Source organism: Alexandromys fortis, unplaced genomic scaffold, assembly GCF_014885135.2.
Source record: "Alexandromys fortis isolate MF-2015 unplaced genomic scaffold, M_Fortis_MF-2015_v1.1 scaffold_281, whole genome shotgun sequence".
Classification (NCBI taxonomy): domain Eukaryota; kingdom Metazoa; phylum Chordata; class Mammalia; order Rodentia; family Cricetidae; genus Alexandromys; species Alexandromys fortis.
Window position 1 is genome coordinate 750,201 of NW_026068161.1, and position 17,075 is coordinate 767,275.

The following is a 17,075-nucleotide window of genomic DNA, read 5'->3' on the forward strand; positions in this document are numbered from 1 at the left end:
ATAGAACAAGTTTTTTTTTTTCTGAGTTTGCGTTTTAGCATGTTCAAAGAGTAAGGCTGAAATCAGAAAGTAAACAAACCACACTATCAGGCGATAGAACAACCGTCCTTTACTTGCGATTTCGCTTTTTACCATTTTATGTAGTTTAGGTCAACTGTGGTTCAGAACTGTTAAATTACAATTTCTAGAAATAATTACCAAGTTGGAAATAACAGTGACAATGCATTGCTATACTTACAGTATCATTGTCTTACTGTGCCTGATTTATATTTTAATATTTTCATAGATAAGGGCGATTGGGCACGTGTGTTACTTAAGAGAATCTTCGAAAATATACAAGAAACAAAAATCATATTTTCTGCTTTCAAATAGCAGAAAGCTATACTCAAGTGACAAGTTCTTCAGCCCTCTGAGCCTGCAACCTGTCAAAAGGACAATAATTAGAAACATCTCATAAGTTTGTTATGAGAAAATGCTCCAGAAGAACCCAGTGCAAAATTTGAGCTCTATCAAGACACCTAAGGCAGCCCAGACTGGACTCTGGGAGAATCCATCCAATCCACCACTGGTACCGCCCCCTGGCCAGAACTACACTGATGATTGGTTAACTTCCCGTCCGTCTCAGGCGCGTAGCCCAATCGCGATCGGTTTTGCGTGGCGACTGGTTCCCACGTCTTCCGGGATGACGCCTGCGTCGCGGCGGGGCGGAAGTGGCGCCGCCGGTTTGAAATCCGCAGAGTCGGCTCCAGCCGTACCGAGCGGCTGAGTGCCATGTCCACCCCTCCGCTGGCGCCCGCAGGCATGGCGCCCGGGCCCTTCGGCGGCCCGCAGGCGCAGCAGGCCGCGCGCGAGGTCAACACGGCCACGCTGTGCCGCATCGGGCAGGAGACGGTGCAGGACATCGTGTACCGCACCATGGAGATCTTCCAGCTGCTCCGGAACATGCAGGTGGGCGCCTGGGGCGAGAGGGATGGTGGAAGGGGGGCCTCTCCGGGCTACCTGGGATGGCCGTGTCGCTTTTCCACCCCGTGACCTCAGCGTGAGCCTGCCCCTTGCCCTGGGAGTGCAGACGCCCCCTCTTCCCCTTACCAGTGTCCCCAACTCTGGATGAGCTCTGGATGGCCGTCCCCCTTGTATCCCTTGTTCCCGGCATCTGTCTGTCCCATGCCCTGGGAATCTCTCAGGCGTGGACACACCCCCTTACCCGCAGTGTCCGCAGCATGAGTCTGCCTCCTGGCCTGGGAGATTCCAGATGTAGTCACTCCACTTTTCCCAGAACTGTTTCCCAGTGTGCATCTTTTCCCCACCCCAGGACACTCCTGGAGCGGCTATGCCCATTACCCCCAGAAGTGTCCCCAGCGTGTGTCTGCCCCCCCTCTCCCGTCCCCACCCCTCTCCAGGAGACATCAGGTGTGATCCCCTTGACCACCAGCTCCACATAGCCCCAGTGCCTATCTTCAAAGATCTAGGACGTCGTCGGTGGTATTAAAAGTACCAACAATTTCTTGATTGGACCAAGTTGTGCCAAGCTTGTTTTATAAACTTTGTGTTCTCCAAAGTGCAAGTGGATCACACCATACCCGCCTTTTAAAATGACTTTAGAAGATTTCGAGCAAAATTTCTCCTTGAAGGAGATGGCCCTGAAGCTGAAGAATTGAGACAATAGTTCTCCCCCTTTCTAGGCTTAACTAGACTATACAGTAAGCTGTGCTAATGGAACGTTTTGACATATTTAGGGATATATTTGTGACTTGATCATAGTCACAACAGTGAAAATAGCCATTACCCAAGAAGTTTCCTTGTACCACCTGTGACTTTTTTGCCTCAATTCCCAAGGAACCACTGCTAGTTTGTGTTTAAGAGCTCTGTGTAATAGGAATCATGTAGCAGGTGAGCTTTGTGGGCCAAGGATGTTCTTTCAGCATCTATCTACGTAGATGTCATTTCTTTTTCTTACTATTTTATTGTATGAATACATCGCGGCGTTTGCATTTGTTGATCTGTGGGTGCGAGTTTGGGTTGTTTCTACGTTGGAGCCCTTATTAACAGCGATGCCCTCATAAATAATGTCAAAGTTTGTTTTTTTACGGACTTCTGTGTGCGGTGTGCTTCATTTCTCTTGAGTAGATGGTTTAGGAGTGTAATTATTGAATCATGTATATATCGTGTCCATAATATATATGTTAAATTTATAAAGTAAGTTTTCTGATGTGGCTGACCTTTTTGAATCTCCATCAGCAGTCTTCGGGGGTTCTAGTTTCTCTCATCTTCATTTCTTATTGTTGTGCCTTTTTACTTTGCTGGATGCTCCTGTCACTATGTGGCTCTCGCTTCCTTCAAACCATCTTTTGAGGAGCAGAGATCGTATAATTGTGGTGGAATCCCATCACACTTTTTAATTTATTCTGCTTCAGATCTTGCTTTGGGTGTCAGACTTAATTTGTGTGTGTGTGTGTGTGTGTGTGTGTGTGTGTGTGTGTGTGTGTGTGTAACCTAAAGCACAAAGCACTGAATGTTTTCTCCTAGAAGTTTTGCTCTTTAAGTTTTCCTTTATGTTTATAACCTGTCTAAAATCAGGAAGGGTAATTATAATGATTGCCTGGGTCTAAGTTCATCTTTGCCTTCAGATATCCAGATTGTTCCCACACACTTTGTAAGTTGTTGTTAGTGTTTGCTTATCCTAAGACTGCAAGATGGAAAAAGCATCTTTGTTCGACTGATAAGGGTTCTGTGGGTCAGAGAGGTAACGCTGCTCAATGTGGAGTAATTGAGGCCTGTCTTGTGACTTTAATAACTTTTACTTCTACAGATGCCTTAAAGACGATTTTATAGCTTTTCTTTGTGTCAAGAAAAGATAGTTGAGATTTTTGTCTCCTATCTTTATAAATATGATTTTGTTTCATGGGAATCTTCTAGTACTATGTCAGTGACTCCGTGTTCAATGTCTTACAAAGATAGTATCATTATAAATGCATGCAAAGGAAAGACTGAAATTCTATGGCAGTTTCAAGTGAATAGATTCAAAACGAAAATGACTGGAGTGTGGATTTCATGATGTCTCGGAATTTAGCATGCACTGTTTGTTATTTTTAGCCTGCCCTGTGCCAGCATCTGAATCAGATAGAGCATGGAGAAGCAGGTATGGTCACAGATAGCTAAACAACTATCAGCTACTTGGCTAGGTCCACAAATCTAGGAACAATTCTGAGAGATGTTTTTATTCCTATTTTATAGTTAAAGAAACCGAGGGTTAAAGAGAGGATAAGTAGATAACCTACCATCACAGACTGATGTGGGAGTCCCCTCTGTGTGCTCTCATTACCATTAATGGATGAAGAAACTGCCTTGGCCTGTTGATAGGGTAGAACTTAGCTTAGGTAGGCAGGGAAGACAGAACTGAATGCTGGGAGGAAGAGGGGCAGAGTCGAGAGACGCTATGGATCCCCTGCCAGAGACAGATGTATGGAACTTTGCTAGTAAGCCATGACCTCATAGTGATACACAGATTAATAGAAATGGGTTAAATTAAGATGTAAGAGTTAGCCAATAAGAAGTTAGAGATAATGGGCCAAGCACTGGTCTAATTAATACAATTTCTGTGTGGTTATTTTGGTTCTGGGTGGCCAGGACAAACAAGCGGTTCCTTGCTACAGCAGACGGCTTTAATAACCTCCTGTTACATCACTTCAGTTGTTCCTGAGCCATCTGTATTATTAAGAGAGCTAGAGCTGCACTCATCACCTAAGTAGAATGAGACTTTCTGAAAGTGCCACAGTGCGCATCTACTTTCCACTTTGTGCTCAGACTCATCTCAAACCCTTTGGGGGACCTTACAGTGATCCTAAAAGCCTGTTGAGTTCCAAAAAGTCTGAAGTGATGATGTAAACAGATGTTCTTAACAGAGAACAGCATGGCTGTTCATCTAATTGTAGGCAGCTTATCCAACTTCCATTATATGTGGTTCGTAGTGGATATTTAAGAGGACGTTCTGAAAAAAGGAATGTGCAGACTGTTTGTCCCTAGCTTTCATTCCGGCACACTGTTATCACTGCTCTGCTTTGCTTTTATTAATTTTGTACTCGGTCGTCATCTGTAGACACTGGTCAGACCCTATGAATAGGGTTATCATGCCACAGTTTCTGGCATCCTCTGGGAAATGAGGATCTTCTAGGACTCCAGCAGGCGGGACACCCCCATGCTCTTCAACAACACTCGGACTTCAGAACATCTGTATTAGTGCATGGAAGTGAAGCAGCATAAATGCACACTGCCAAAGTTACTTCCACACATGTCTTTGAGAAAAAGTTTGTCTATTAGATCTTCTTTAGCTCCTCAAGATTCTGAAAACTGTAGACTTTCCTTAGAAACAAAATAATGAGTAAACACATTTTGAAAAATGTTTGCAAGGTGTTAAGAAGCATCTCCCCAAATATCCCTGAATCCTAGATTAAGATTCCCTGTGAACAAATAGCATTGCTTTGATTCTGCTTATTATCCTTTTAATCTTTCATTGCATATTTTGGCTACATAATATATTCATAATTTAGGAATAGCAGAACACACTGCAGAGAGCATTCTCCTTTCTATTCCCTGTCTGCTAGGTACCTAATCCCTCTCTGTAAGCAGAGGCTGTTAATGATTCTAGCCACTGGTTATGTTTATCTTGCAAGTGCTCTTTGCATATTTAATCAAATTTGTGCCTACATATTGTCTCATCCCTCCCCTTTGCACAGATATCTGTGCATAATATTTTGTACTTTGCCTTATTTATTTGCTACACTGTAACTTACTCATATCCATAAAGTACTCCCTTTCTCTTCTTATACCATATAGCAGTCCGCTGGGTGGAAATACTCTGATGTTGGAGCAAATGATTATGTCCCATCCAAAGGAGCACCTTAGGGCTGGAGAGATGGCTCAGTGGTTAAGAGCATTGTCTGCTCTTCCAAAGGTCCTGAGTTCAATTCCCGGCAACCGCATGGTGGCTCACAACCATCTGTAATGAGGTCTGGTGCCCTCTTCTGGCCTGTAGACATACAGACAGAATATTGTATACATAATAAATAAATATTTAAAAAAAAAAACCTGCTGATGAGCTTTTAGAACCAGCTAACTTATAAGAATTGTAACTGAATGAGTCCTCTTCTACTGTCCTCTTGAAGTTGTTCCTGTGTCCTTACTCAGACCATCACAATGGATTGATCATGCTTTTAGGTGCTTGATTATCTGACAGATAAACTACCTAACCTTTCTCCTTATTTGATTGAGTTTGAACATTTCATCATATATTTATGAATCTTGTGTGTTTTATTTTCTGCTATTGCTTATTCCAATTTCAATGTGTGTGTGCTTGCATATGTGTGTTTGTGTGATTTTTTTTTAATCTCCCTTGTTTTCTGTGATATATTTGCAATTGTTTTCCTCAGGTTTCACTTTTGTTTCTTCCATTTTGTTTTGGAATTGGGTCTCACTGTGTAGCTGGAGCTGCCCTTGAACCTGTGATGCTGCCTCAACTTCCTAAATGCTGAGATTACGGGATTTTAGACCTGAGCTCCTGTGCCTGGTATATTCAGTCTGGTCTTTCTATTTTACCTTTTGATTCCTCTAGGTAGTTTTTGCCCTGCTTATTTTTTTTAATGTATGATTTCTTGATTTTCCAGTTCATATGATTTATTAGGTTACAGATTTTATGTCTAATTAGGAATGCCTTCTCAAATGATGAAGAATTCTGTGTGTTTTCACTGGAAGTTTTGCTTTGGTAAAACTTTGGTCCTTGTGGGATTGATCCTGTTAGGAAGTGTGACGGACAGCACTCACCTTGTTGCACAGTGGCTGATGGAAAGCTCACCTCACTGCTCATTTGGTCCGCCTGCAGCTCTGTACAGGTGGATCTGGCTGGGGGTGTTGGGTTCTTTCCCCTTCGCTTCCATCACTGAATGTTTTATTCTCAGATAGTCTTTGAGTTTCTGTGGTGGGTTTATATTTCTATGTCAGAGTAAGTGTCCTTTTTACTTTTCCACATACATCTTAGATCAAGAAAAACCTGTTAGTGGTTTTATTAGTTTTTTTTTTTTTCAGTCTAGAAAATCTTGACACTGTTAAGTCTTAGTAACTAAGATCATGGAATCTTCTTTTCTTATTTTGCATTTGAGGTTTTTATTTTTATCTTTCCTAGGTTTATTCCTAAATCTTTTCTTCCTTCTTTCTTTTTTTCTGATGTACTAGGTTCTTTCTCTTCCATTTTCTTTGTAGAGATGAAAGCACAGCTCTTTCTTCCTCTCCTTTAGCTTTACACTTAACTCCGTATGGAATTCCTTTACCGTTGGTGGCTTTTTATGATGTCATTTGGAAACAGTGGTCACTATACCACTTCCTTTTCTATGTTTCAACCTTTCTATCTTCCACAGTCACCCTGGCCAGCTCCTTCGCCACAGAGTACATCATCAGTAACAGTGGTCTCAGTATGTGTCTTTTTCTGTTCCTGACCTGAGTGGGAATTCCTCCAATGGCTGCACATCCATCGTGATGCTGACTTTATAATCTAAATATGTTTTTCATATATGGAGGCTTTTATTATAAGAATAGATGATGAATTTAGTTGTATGCCTTTTTAGTATGTGGGAGTGTGATATATTTATGAGGTTCATCCATATTCATGAGGGCGATGGTTATTGATGAGCTTTCCAGCCGAGTAGCTCCACCACAGCATGCAGCAGGGAGCTTAGGTGCGATTACCATACGTTCTGTAGCTTATGGAAGCCTCATCGCTCATTCAAACTGCCACTCTTGCGTCCAGAGCAATGCTTGACACACGAAAGGTGAGGAGGAAGTATAAAAACCAATATCTAAACGTACTCAGTTGGCAGATTTCAGGTGGATAATTCGTTGCATTTCAGCAAGATTGCTTTTCTTTATAATAAGACTCATCAATCATTTTGTGCGTGACATACGCTTCTCATAACCACGTAAACACACACTTAGGGGTAAAATGCTCATGAGAATTATTCAAACCATACACTAAAACTCTTGTGCCAAATATGCTACAAAGAGGAGTTCTGCTTTTTACCAAGGAGCAAACCAGGTGAGATGCCATGATTCAGGGGGCCACTGCTTCTCTGCGTGAGATGTAATCGCCGCACCGTTATCAGACAGGACAGTGGGGTCATCTGACTGACTGCGTCGCTGGTGCCTGTTAATGTCTCTAAAAGGGGCTCTTAGGGGAAACCCCACACTGTATGGACGTATGAACCCTTCTAATGCCATCCTGCTTTAAAATGTTGTGAGCCACACAGCCCTTGGCATTTCGTCACACTTCCAGGTGCATTCTAACATGGGTTAATGCTGAGGATTCCTGAAACTAGAAAGCATTCAGAAACTTCAGAAGATCTGTCTCCTGAGCTGAGAAACTGTAACATTTATCAAAGGGACTCTGGGAAAGAGAAACAAATTATACAGGTCTACCCAAATTCCATTTGACAGTGACTTTATTGTTTTTTTTTCAATGAATATTTCTTTGGAAAAATTATGTTACCGATTAATTAGCTTTGATAATTATACCCTTGGCTGATATACCTAGGCCCTTGTGTTGAGGTGGCGGGGACGACAAATGCTATGCCTCTGTGCTCTAGCACCTGCCTGCCTTGTACTCTGTTTTTGAAACGTGGTCTCATTACATTTCCCCAAGCTGCCCTTGAATTCACGTTAGGTGACAGGCTAGTCTTGAACATGTGAACCTCCTGAGAGGAGTTACAGGCCTGGCTGATTCTTGAATTAAGAACATTTGATGACTTAGAACATATATGATGAGAGTAATTTGTGATGATTTATTAATGATGAGTATATGTTCATTTGTACCCATATCTTCTATTAAGACTTTTTCATTAAACTCTGTGTTTTAGTTTGTACTTTGCACATCTTACCCTCTTGATTGTTGTAGTTAAGATAAGATTTGAAAATGCTTCTGCAAGTCTGAGAACACACTGTTCCAATTCTGCAAAACAAAACCCTACGCTTTAGTTTTAAATATATGTGCATGTGTATAATATATGCATGCATATTATATATTATATGTATGGATTGGTATATATGTGTGTTTAAAACTTATATAAATTCATATAATACATAAAAAGTTTGTGTACAGGTTCATTAGCTTTCTGCTTTCATGTGATAATGATATTAAAATTGTGTATTTCTAACATTAAAGGGCAAAGGCCTTTCAACTGGTCAGCAGTCTGCTCACAGAGCCTTTTTTAAGGCTCTTTTATTGCAGTGAAACACTGTACCAGATTGCTAATAAATTAATGTGGATTACTTTTAAAACTTCAATATTTTTATTGTTTTCTTTTACCTGCCAAGCTGCCAAATGGCGTCACTTATCATACCGGAACTTACCAAGACCGGCTAACAAAGCTACAGGACCATCTTCGCCAGCTCTCTATTCTCTTCAGGAAGTTAAGACTGGTCTATGACAAATGCAACGAGAACTGCGGGGGCATGGACCCCATTCCCGTCGAGGTATGTGTCCATAGCAGGAGTGTGCATGTCAGAGGCAAAGGAAGGTCAACGCATCAGGTTTTTTCTTTCTCCTTTTAGCAATATTCCCCATTTTTAATATTATCTGTTTTGCTTCTGAGAAGAGATAAAATTGTGAGTGCATATGTTTATTTTTCATTAATGATTTTTGTAGCATTTCTTTTCCAGCCTGGTAGTGATATTTTTGTGTTTATGCATTTGTTGGGAGTTTAATGACAGTGATCTCTTCTGTTTTTCTTAGAAAAAAAATATTTAGTTATCATGGCAGTTTTTAACCATTGCTAAGAAAAGTTGTGTTTGATAGAACTTGATCGTAATGGTACTGACTAGAAATCAGAACACTGTTGATCTGGGAATGAAACAGGAAGTAATGAGCTGAAGCCAGCGGTCGGAGATCAGACTTTGAGGAGATGTAGATTAGAAGTGAGGAGGAAGAGGTGAAGGGGAGGAGGACTGGAATCGAAGGTTGGGGCACTGACTTCTGCCACCAAATTCTAGAGACCAGAGCATATGAACATGATAAAGGAGGGAAAGTCTGTGGAGAGGTTGAAGGAATAAAGAGAAAACAGGAGCAGTGCCATTCTGGAGTCTGTCTTCAGACAGGGCTGCAGCAGGAGAGGAGAGGAGGGTGCTTGTGAATGCAGGTCAGGTATATGTGCCCCAGGAATATGGAACCGTTCGCCAAATGGATCCTTCTCTGACCGTTCCTTCATGATAATTTACCATGTCCGCTGCATGTACAAGGGTTTTCTCCAGTAAGCGTTCACAGGCCACACATAATTAAGAATATTTTTTGCTAGAAGTATCACTGCTCTGTACATTTCTCTTTTTTCCTTTTTATTAGATTTTTTTAAAAAAAAATACCAATCCAAATTCCCACTCCCTCCCCTCCTGCCATTCTCTCCACACACCCTCCTATCCCACCTCCCTCCGATCCTAAGAGAGGGCAAGGCTCTGTTCATTTCTTCCTATTAAAAATAGTTCTCATACCTCAAAGAAATTAAGACAAATAAAAATTCTTGCAGCCACTGGAGTTCTGAATGTCAAGTTGATGGCACTTGCATCACACATGTCCTGAAAGGTCCGTTCTTGTAGTATAAAGGAAAAACTGCCTTACTTGAACAGACTGAAGGTCTCTGAGTAGACGCTGCATCTCACTTGACATGTGTCTTTCAGTGATTTAGCCAGCATCTAGCAATTACGTATTTGCAGACTGAATGAACAGAGTCTAACTTGATATATGACAGCCAGTAGTTTTTTGAGGGGAGGATAAGCTTTGTTATTGTTGCTGTTTTCAGTTAAACACAGTGAACTTTATTGGAAAACTAAGGGGTTTTTTGTAGTTAATCTTTTTAATTTTTGATTAAATGGATCCTCAGTGGATGCAGTCTTTATAGTAGTCTTAATTCACATATCTGAACCCCATTTTGTATTTCTCTTGGTCACTTCCAGCAACTTATTCCATATGTGGATGAGGATGGCTCAAAGAACGACGACCGGGCTGGCCCACCTCGTTTTGCTAGTGAAGAGAGACGAGAAATTGCAGAAGTCAATAAAGTGAGTTATAAGTCTGTACGTTTTATATTTCAGAGTCCTTAAGACTTAACCCAGAGTCTGTATAGTTACATTAGTGAATTGCAGGTTGTTACAGAGAAGAAACATTCAATTTAGGTATTTTAAATTCCCCATTAAAGCAAAACTCTGTATTGTGTGGAAATTTTTTTCAAAGGAATGTGGGGTGGGAGAGGGAGTATGTATCTTCTCTTGACAGGCCAGAGACAGCACCTGTCTGACGACCTCTAGATTCTCTGTATGGCTTAGGAGTTCTCAGACCTGCATTCTCTGCTTTGGATGCATGTGTGTGCGTGCGCGTGTGCTGGTCAGAGATGTAGGATGGCCTACCCTATCACGCCTCACCCGGTTTCTTTGAAGCAGGGTCAGTCCTCTGAACCTGGAGCTTGGCGTTTTGGCTAGAGCAGTTCATGGGACCTGCACCTCCACACTGGGGTTAGAGATGTGAGTGGAAGCTCCCAGCTTCTATGTGGGTGCTAAGGATCCAAACCAGGATTTCTGTTCTTTTAAATAGTACATACTTTCCCCACGGTGTAATCTCCTAGCCCCTGTTATAGATTTTGGATACCAGAGAATGGTGGTGACCAGAAGCTAAAGCTAGAAGGGCTTAGGATTTGATTAACTTAAACTTCAGAGCAGACTGATGAATAGAATAAAATTCACTGCTGGAAAAAAAAAGTCAGTAGATTGGGAGGATATTGAGGTCAGAGGATAACTTTAGGGGATTGGTTCTCTCCATGGTGTGGGTCAGTGATCAGATTAGGTCCTCGGATTTGGCAGCTGGTACCATTACCCACTACCAGCCAGCCTTGAAAATATTTGTATACTGGTTCTCCTGGTCTATTGATATATACATACAGGTATATTTTTATGTGTGTATACATTGGCTTAAATAGTTGCCCTTAGATGATGAATGTATAAATCTAATCACATGGTTGCTATACTGAAACAAATATTTCATTGGGTTCATTTGCAAAGGAGTTATAATATTCATAAATGTGATATATTTGTCTTCCTCGCATATGTTATGTTAAAGCACATATTCTTAATGCAAATACATATTTTCTCTTTTCCCCATCAGTTCATACAGTTCTTAAGTAGTCAGGACTGTACCTTAATGTGTCAGTTAGTAGCAAATATGAGACAAACAAGCGTAAGCAGAGGAAGCATTTGCTTTGCTTCAAGATGTGGAGCTTTTAGTCTATGGCTGCTGACCCTGATGCTCTGGGCCTGCTGTGGCCCAGCACATTATAGCAGGAAGGTGTTTAAAATCTTTTACAAATAAAACCAGTAAACCTTTGTTTTATTATAGCAACCATGTGATTCCATTTATACATTTATAGGTAGCTACTTAGGACATTATATACACATATAAATATATACATATAAGTATACACATGTTTGTGGCGGAAGACCGTGAGAACTCAGTATATATAAGTAGTTTTAGCACACGGAACTCTGACAAGTGCTTACCTGAACTGTAGCAGCAGAATATGCAAAATGTGTTTTTACCAAGTATGATAGATAATTTTAATTATGAAAATGAATACTTTAAAATAATAGCCGTGTGTGGTTTTAAATCTGAAAGGCAATAAACAATAACAACAGAAAGAATAGTTCTGAAATGATTGCCAAGGATTTTTAGTTTCCTGTCTCTGAGGGCCTTCTAAATTTTCTGTTGAAGTTAATTTTTAACTTAACTTTTTAATATTCAAATATCTGAGTGCTGGCTGTATGCCAAGTGTTGCTGACTGCTGAAAGTCCGGCCACATAGTAGTAAGCCAGTGTGTTCGCTCCACCCTCCTGTGCTTGGTGGACAGGTGGATGGGACTTTAAGATTCTAAGGCTCTGGCTGGACTGTGGTGGCACATACCTTTAATCCAGCTCTAGAAATGTAGAAGCAGGTAGATCTCTGTGGTTCGAGGCCAGCCTGGTCTACAGAGCCGTTCCAGGACAGCCAGGAGTGTTACACATAGAAACCTCACCTCAAATAAACAAAAAGATTCTGAGATTCTAGAGAAAGCAGCAGCGTTCCCCACGCCCCTGGCATGGTTAGGGGATATTTACAGAAAGAAGAAGACTATTTGTGCCATATATTAGTACAGTGGCATTTGTATTAAATAAGGTGCTTCATGGACTTTGAGTCATGCACTCGGCCCTCTATATTTGATGGAAATGGCCTGGTGGTCACAGCCAGGTTTTGCTGGTTTAATACCTTTCCCATTGGCATCTGGCTCTTGAGATCCTTAAGCCCTGTTTTCCAAGTAAAGGGGAGTCTGCTTTGGGATCCTCAGGATTGAGTTTCCTCTCGCCTAGCAGTATTCTGTTGATGGGAAATGAGATTGAAAGAGGTGCTGGGTAGTATCAAAAGATTGATGTGTAATCGAGCCCAAACATTTGGAAATTAAACCATTTTTTTTCTCAAGTGCCACAGCCTTTATATGAATATTAAATTACATGGTCTGACTTAGCAGAAACGTCCTTTGTAAGATCCACTCTGCTTCCACGCTCACCTGTTATTGGAACAAACTATGCACAGCTGATGGGTTTTGAAAATAGCAGCTGTCAGCCCCTGTTAAAATCAATCAGTGGCAAGATTGTATACATTATATCTTATATCGTGTCGTGAAAATGTATTTACAGCCTAGCCACTAATAAGCATGACTGTCAGCTTCCCTGTTGACAGTCTCACGGCGTGCTTTGACTCCACAGATTTTACTTGTGTGATAACTTTTTCGTTAAAACTTTGTCTTTTTTGAGTCAAACTACCCTGATTCCTTGTTTTATACTTAAAAAAATAGTGTTGCTCGGATTTTGGTGTTAGCTTAGAAATACCCTTTGGTATAATTTAAATTTTAGGAGCTAATGAGCCCAGCATATCAGAATTCATATTTGTCGTTCTTGAAACGTGACGGCACCATCAAGGGCACCCTTTACAAATGCGTTTTGGATACTGTTTAATAAAAATCTGTTTTAACTACCCAGGAACATGATTTTGTTTCTTCTAGTTGCTTCCAAGTCTTTACTGACGGGTGAAGGCTAGGCTTGTTCCTGAGGCTTAGTTTTAGGTGGTTCTCAGCTGTCTCTAAAGCTGAAGTCCTGCTCCTGCCCCGTGTGCTCACATCTGCAGTTCACCTTTGCAGTTTGTTTTCATGGTCCTCGTCACCCATCGTCTCACCAAGTCCTTTCACGCTGCTCACTGCTGGCTTGTTGAGATGCCAGGAGGATACTATCATTTGCTGGCCTTTGTGGGGCTGTCTGGCCGTGCCTTCTCCCCACTTGATGCTGAGGTTCCGAAAACCCTCAAGGTGGTCACACTCAAGATATGTTAAAACTTATACTTCGAATTATTGTTTGTTTGTTTGTTTGTTTGTTTTGAGAACAGGTTCCACAGTGTAGCTCTGGCTGGTGTAACTCAGCTGACCTCAGGCTTACAGCAATTATCCTGCTTGAGCATCTCAGCTATTGGGAGCAGCCATGCCCCACTTTCAAATTTAGATTTTTTTTAAATTACTGTTTATCCTTTTATTCTTTCTCAATAGCTCTCTGTCTCTGTCTGTCTGTCTGTCTGTCTGTCTGTCTCTCTCTCTCTCTCTCTCTCTCTCTCTCTCTCTTCATAATACTTAAAAAGTTGGAATTAAAAAGAAGACCCTGGTACCCAAAGTATTCTCCAGCTAGAAGTGATGGTTTGTTGACGCACCATAGACTTGAGTATCCATGGACCCACCGTGAAGCCATGTGCCAACAACACTAATCACTTCCTTTGCGATAATCACACCGAAAGTGTGATTAGGAAACTGAGGGAAAAACTTAGTCTGAGATCAAATAACCGGTTCCAGAGGTGAAGGCTGTGACTGAGATTGCCATCCTTCCAGTGTAATGCCACCCTTGATGTCTGTCAGGGCGAAGGGTCCCTGTGGCAATAAAGTGCATCCTCCTCTGGTCCCGAATTAGACAATATACACACCACTTTACTGACTGACTGACTGCCACGTCGTCACGTGAGATGAGTCATCTGGAAACCTAATTGGTCAGTCTTCTTTCCCAAAGGCCGTTCAAGCCCTGAGAGAGTCGCGGCCTGTGTGCTGTGCAGTCAGACGTTTCTTCTGTGCCTGTGCTACCCTGTTTTCAAACGTGAATTTAATTTCATCAGTATTATTAGTAGCATTAAAGTGTCTGTAATTGCTTCTCTGCTTTCTAGTAAAAGTATTTAATGTCCCCTTTAGTGACCTTCTTCCTGCTTGTGACTTCTGAGTCTATATACAAGTAATAAAAGCAGGTCACTTAATCTCAGCTTGCTTTTTAATGAAGTAATAATACTTTAGACCTTTTCCTAGTGTACATATAATAGTTTACCTGGAGGCAATTAAATAGAGTATTTTTAAAATAATCTAATTAAATTTTTATATCTTTGGATTTAATGTTTCCCAAGTATTACTGAATAATAATTATTATTATAACTGGTAAGGATGCTAACCAGAATCTCTGTTTGTATCACATGTTGTCTAAGCTGCTATCTATCACCTAGAACTTGAAGAAAGGAGTCTTGAGATATGCATGAACTATAGTCTAGTCGAGCCCAGGATAGAGATGCAGGAGCATATACAAGGCTTACTGTGGGCATCTTCCTTGTCACTAGGCCACTTTCTTTTCATTTCTAGAATTAGAAGTAGTCTGTGCTTCATCTTAGGACAGTAACTTCTGCTGCACCTGGAAGACTGATTTTGCGTGTATTATGCTTCTTGTCCTGACAGTTTACATTCTGTGTCTATCACCAAGTGTCAAGTGCTTACTTCTGTGTTAGGTGATGTGGGAGTGTCATATATCAATCTGTTGATTTCATTGGCTGAGCAATAAAGAAACTGCTTGGCCCTGATAGGTTAAAGCATTGGTGGGAGGAGTAAACAGAATAGGATGCTGGGCGGAAGAGGAAGTGAGGTCAGACTCTGCTCTGCTTCCGGAGAGACTCCACACAGATCTGCTCTCTGGAGCAGAGACACCATGATGGACGGAGGCTAGAATCTTCCCGGTAAGCGCACCTTGGGGTGCTTACACACATCATTAGAAATGGGCTAGTCCAGGTGCGAGAATTAGCCTGTAAGGGTTAGAGTTCATGGGCCAAGCAGTTCTTAAATGAATATCGTTTGTGTGTTGTTATTTCGGGCATGAGCTAGCCAAGCGGCCGGGGTGTTGGGGACGCAGCCCCGCCGCTTCCTATTTCAACAGTTAGGCAACTGTAATACATTAGGCAAATCAAGCCACTTGATTCTCCCATGAACTCTTAAGAGGAAGAGCCAGTGATTACCTTCATCCTTCTGGTGTGAGGTTGAACAATTTGGCCAGTGTTCTCCATTTATAATTGGTACAGAGCTGAGCATTTGATCAACCATAACATCTGGATGGAAAGCGTAGTGGTAACCATTATGTTCCATTGCCCCTACAACATCTGAGTACTAGATTTATCACAATTAAATGTGTCACATAGTTAAGGTAGAATGGGGGCAGAGACCAGATGCCCCTGTGGACTTATGTTAGAAATAAGGGAATGAATCTGTTAGGGCCTGTGAAAGCGAGAAAGGGTAGAAGCTATGACGCTTCAGATGAGAACGGCCCCCACAGACACATATGCTGTGGTAATTCCTTCGGCCAATAGCCTTTAAGATACTGGCCCACTTTGGGCATGGTCAAATGTACTACATGTACAGATGTAAAAAAGTATGTGCAGCCCGAGGCTTCTGGATTTGGTTCCTGTTCCCTGCTCATGCAGAGGACTGCTGATCTGAGTCTACCCCTAAATAAAGAAACCTTTATTATGCTTCATTCTGGGCTAATGTGGTACCACTGTATTATAATCGACAATACTCATATATTTGAATACTTAGCCCTTAGTTGATAAGAAAACAAACAAAACCTGGGCAGGATAACCTTGTTGAGGTGTGTCACTAAGGATGGGCTTTGAGGTTTCAAAAGTCTCAAGCCATTCCTAGCTTCTCTCTCTTTCTTTCTCTCTTTCTTTTTTTCCTTTCTCCCCCCCCCCCCTCTTTTTCTCTCTCTCTCTCTCTGCCTGGTAATAGTCTTCTCAGAATGTGAGCTGTCAGCTATTGCTCCGGTTCCGTGTCTGCCTCCCTGCTGCCATGTTCCTCGCCATGATAGTCACGGGTTCTAGCCCTCTGGGATTGTTAACCCTAGGTAAACTCTTTGGTCATGTCTTATTACGGCAATACAAAACTAATCAACATAGATCTTCTGTCTGGCAGGAATGTTTGGGTTCGCGTCTGTCTGGATCATTGGGTCCAAGCTTAGTGCAGTTCAGTCATCTAGCATCATTATCTATATATTTTACTTCACATTGTGGTAATTCTTTTGTTTTCACAGAAACTGAAACAGAAGAACCAGCAGCTGAAGCAGATTATGGACCAATTACGGAATCTCATCTGGGACATAAATGCCATGTTGGCAATGAGGAACTAAACTGATATTTAAATCTCTTGCTCTATGCGTGTGATACAATTGGATTTCCCCCCAAGTATTATTCCTTTGGAAAGATTATTTATCTCTCTAGTTTAATGGCTAGCACTGAAGTTCCTGTTTTCATATTAAAGTATTCACTGCCTCTTTTTTTTTAAATGCTCTTGGTTCTATACAAGATTATTATAATAGTCTTTGATAGGGTGTGAGTTTTGTTTAATCTTCATGAATTGAATAATTGCTTTTTAAAAGCAAAATGAAGCTTAATAAATAAATTTTTAAACATAACCAGTGTGTTTGCTTCTTTTAGTTATCCTTTTCAAAGAGAGGTAAAGTATAAATATCTCAGCATATTACCAACCAAAGTTTATCTCTGAAAATTAATTAAAATTAAAAATACATTACCACCTAAGCTTCTATCTTAATTCAATTTCATTTTCAAACCAGTAAAATAAGAAACTAGCTTGTTGCTCAATTACTTTTCTCGGGTTCTTCGGGTGTTT

The 17,075-nt window shown here is 41.1% G+C and overlaps 1 protein-coding gene across 1 annotated transcript; it reads left to right on the forward strand.

Moving 5' to 3' along the window:
* The first annotated feature begins 677 nt into the window (after positions 1-677).
* Positions 678-16,860, forward strand: Med30 (mediator complex subunit 30). Its single transcript, XM_050127791.1, has 4 exons — positions 678-948; positions 8,356-8,514; positions 9,985-10,089; positions 16,480-16,860. Exons 1-4 carry the CDS (start codon positions 772-774, stop codon positions 16,573-16,575), a joined length of 537 nt encoding a protein of 178 aa, XP_049983748.1. The 5' UTR covers positions 678-771; the 3' UTR covers positions 16,576-16,860.
* The last annotated feature ends 215 nt before the right edge of the window (positions 16,861-17,075 follow it).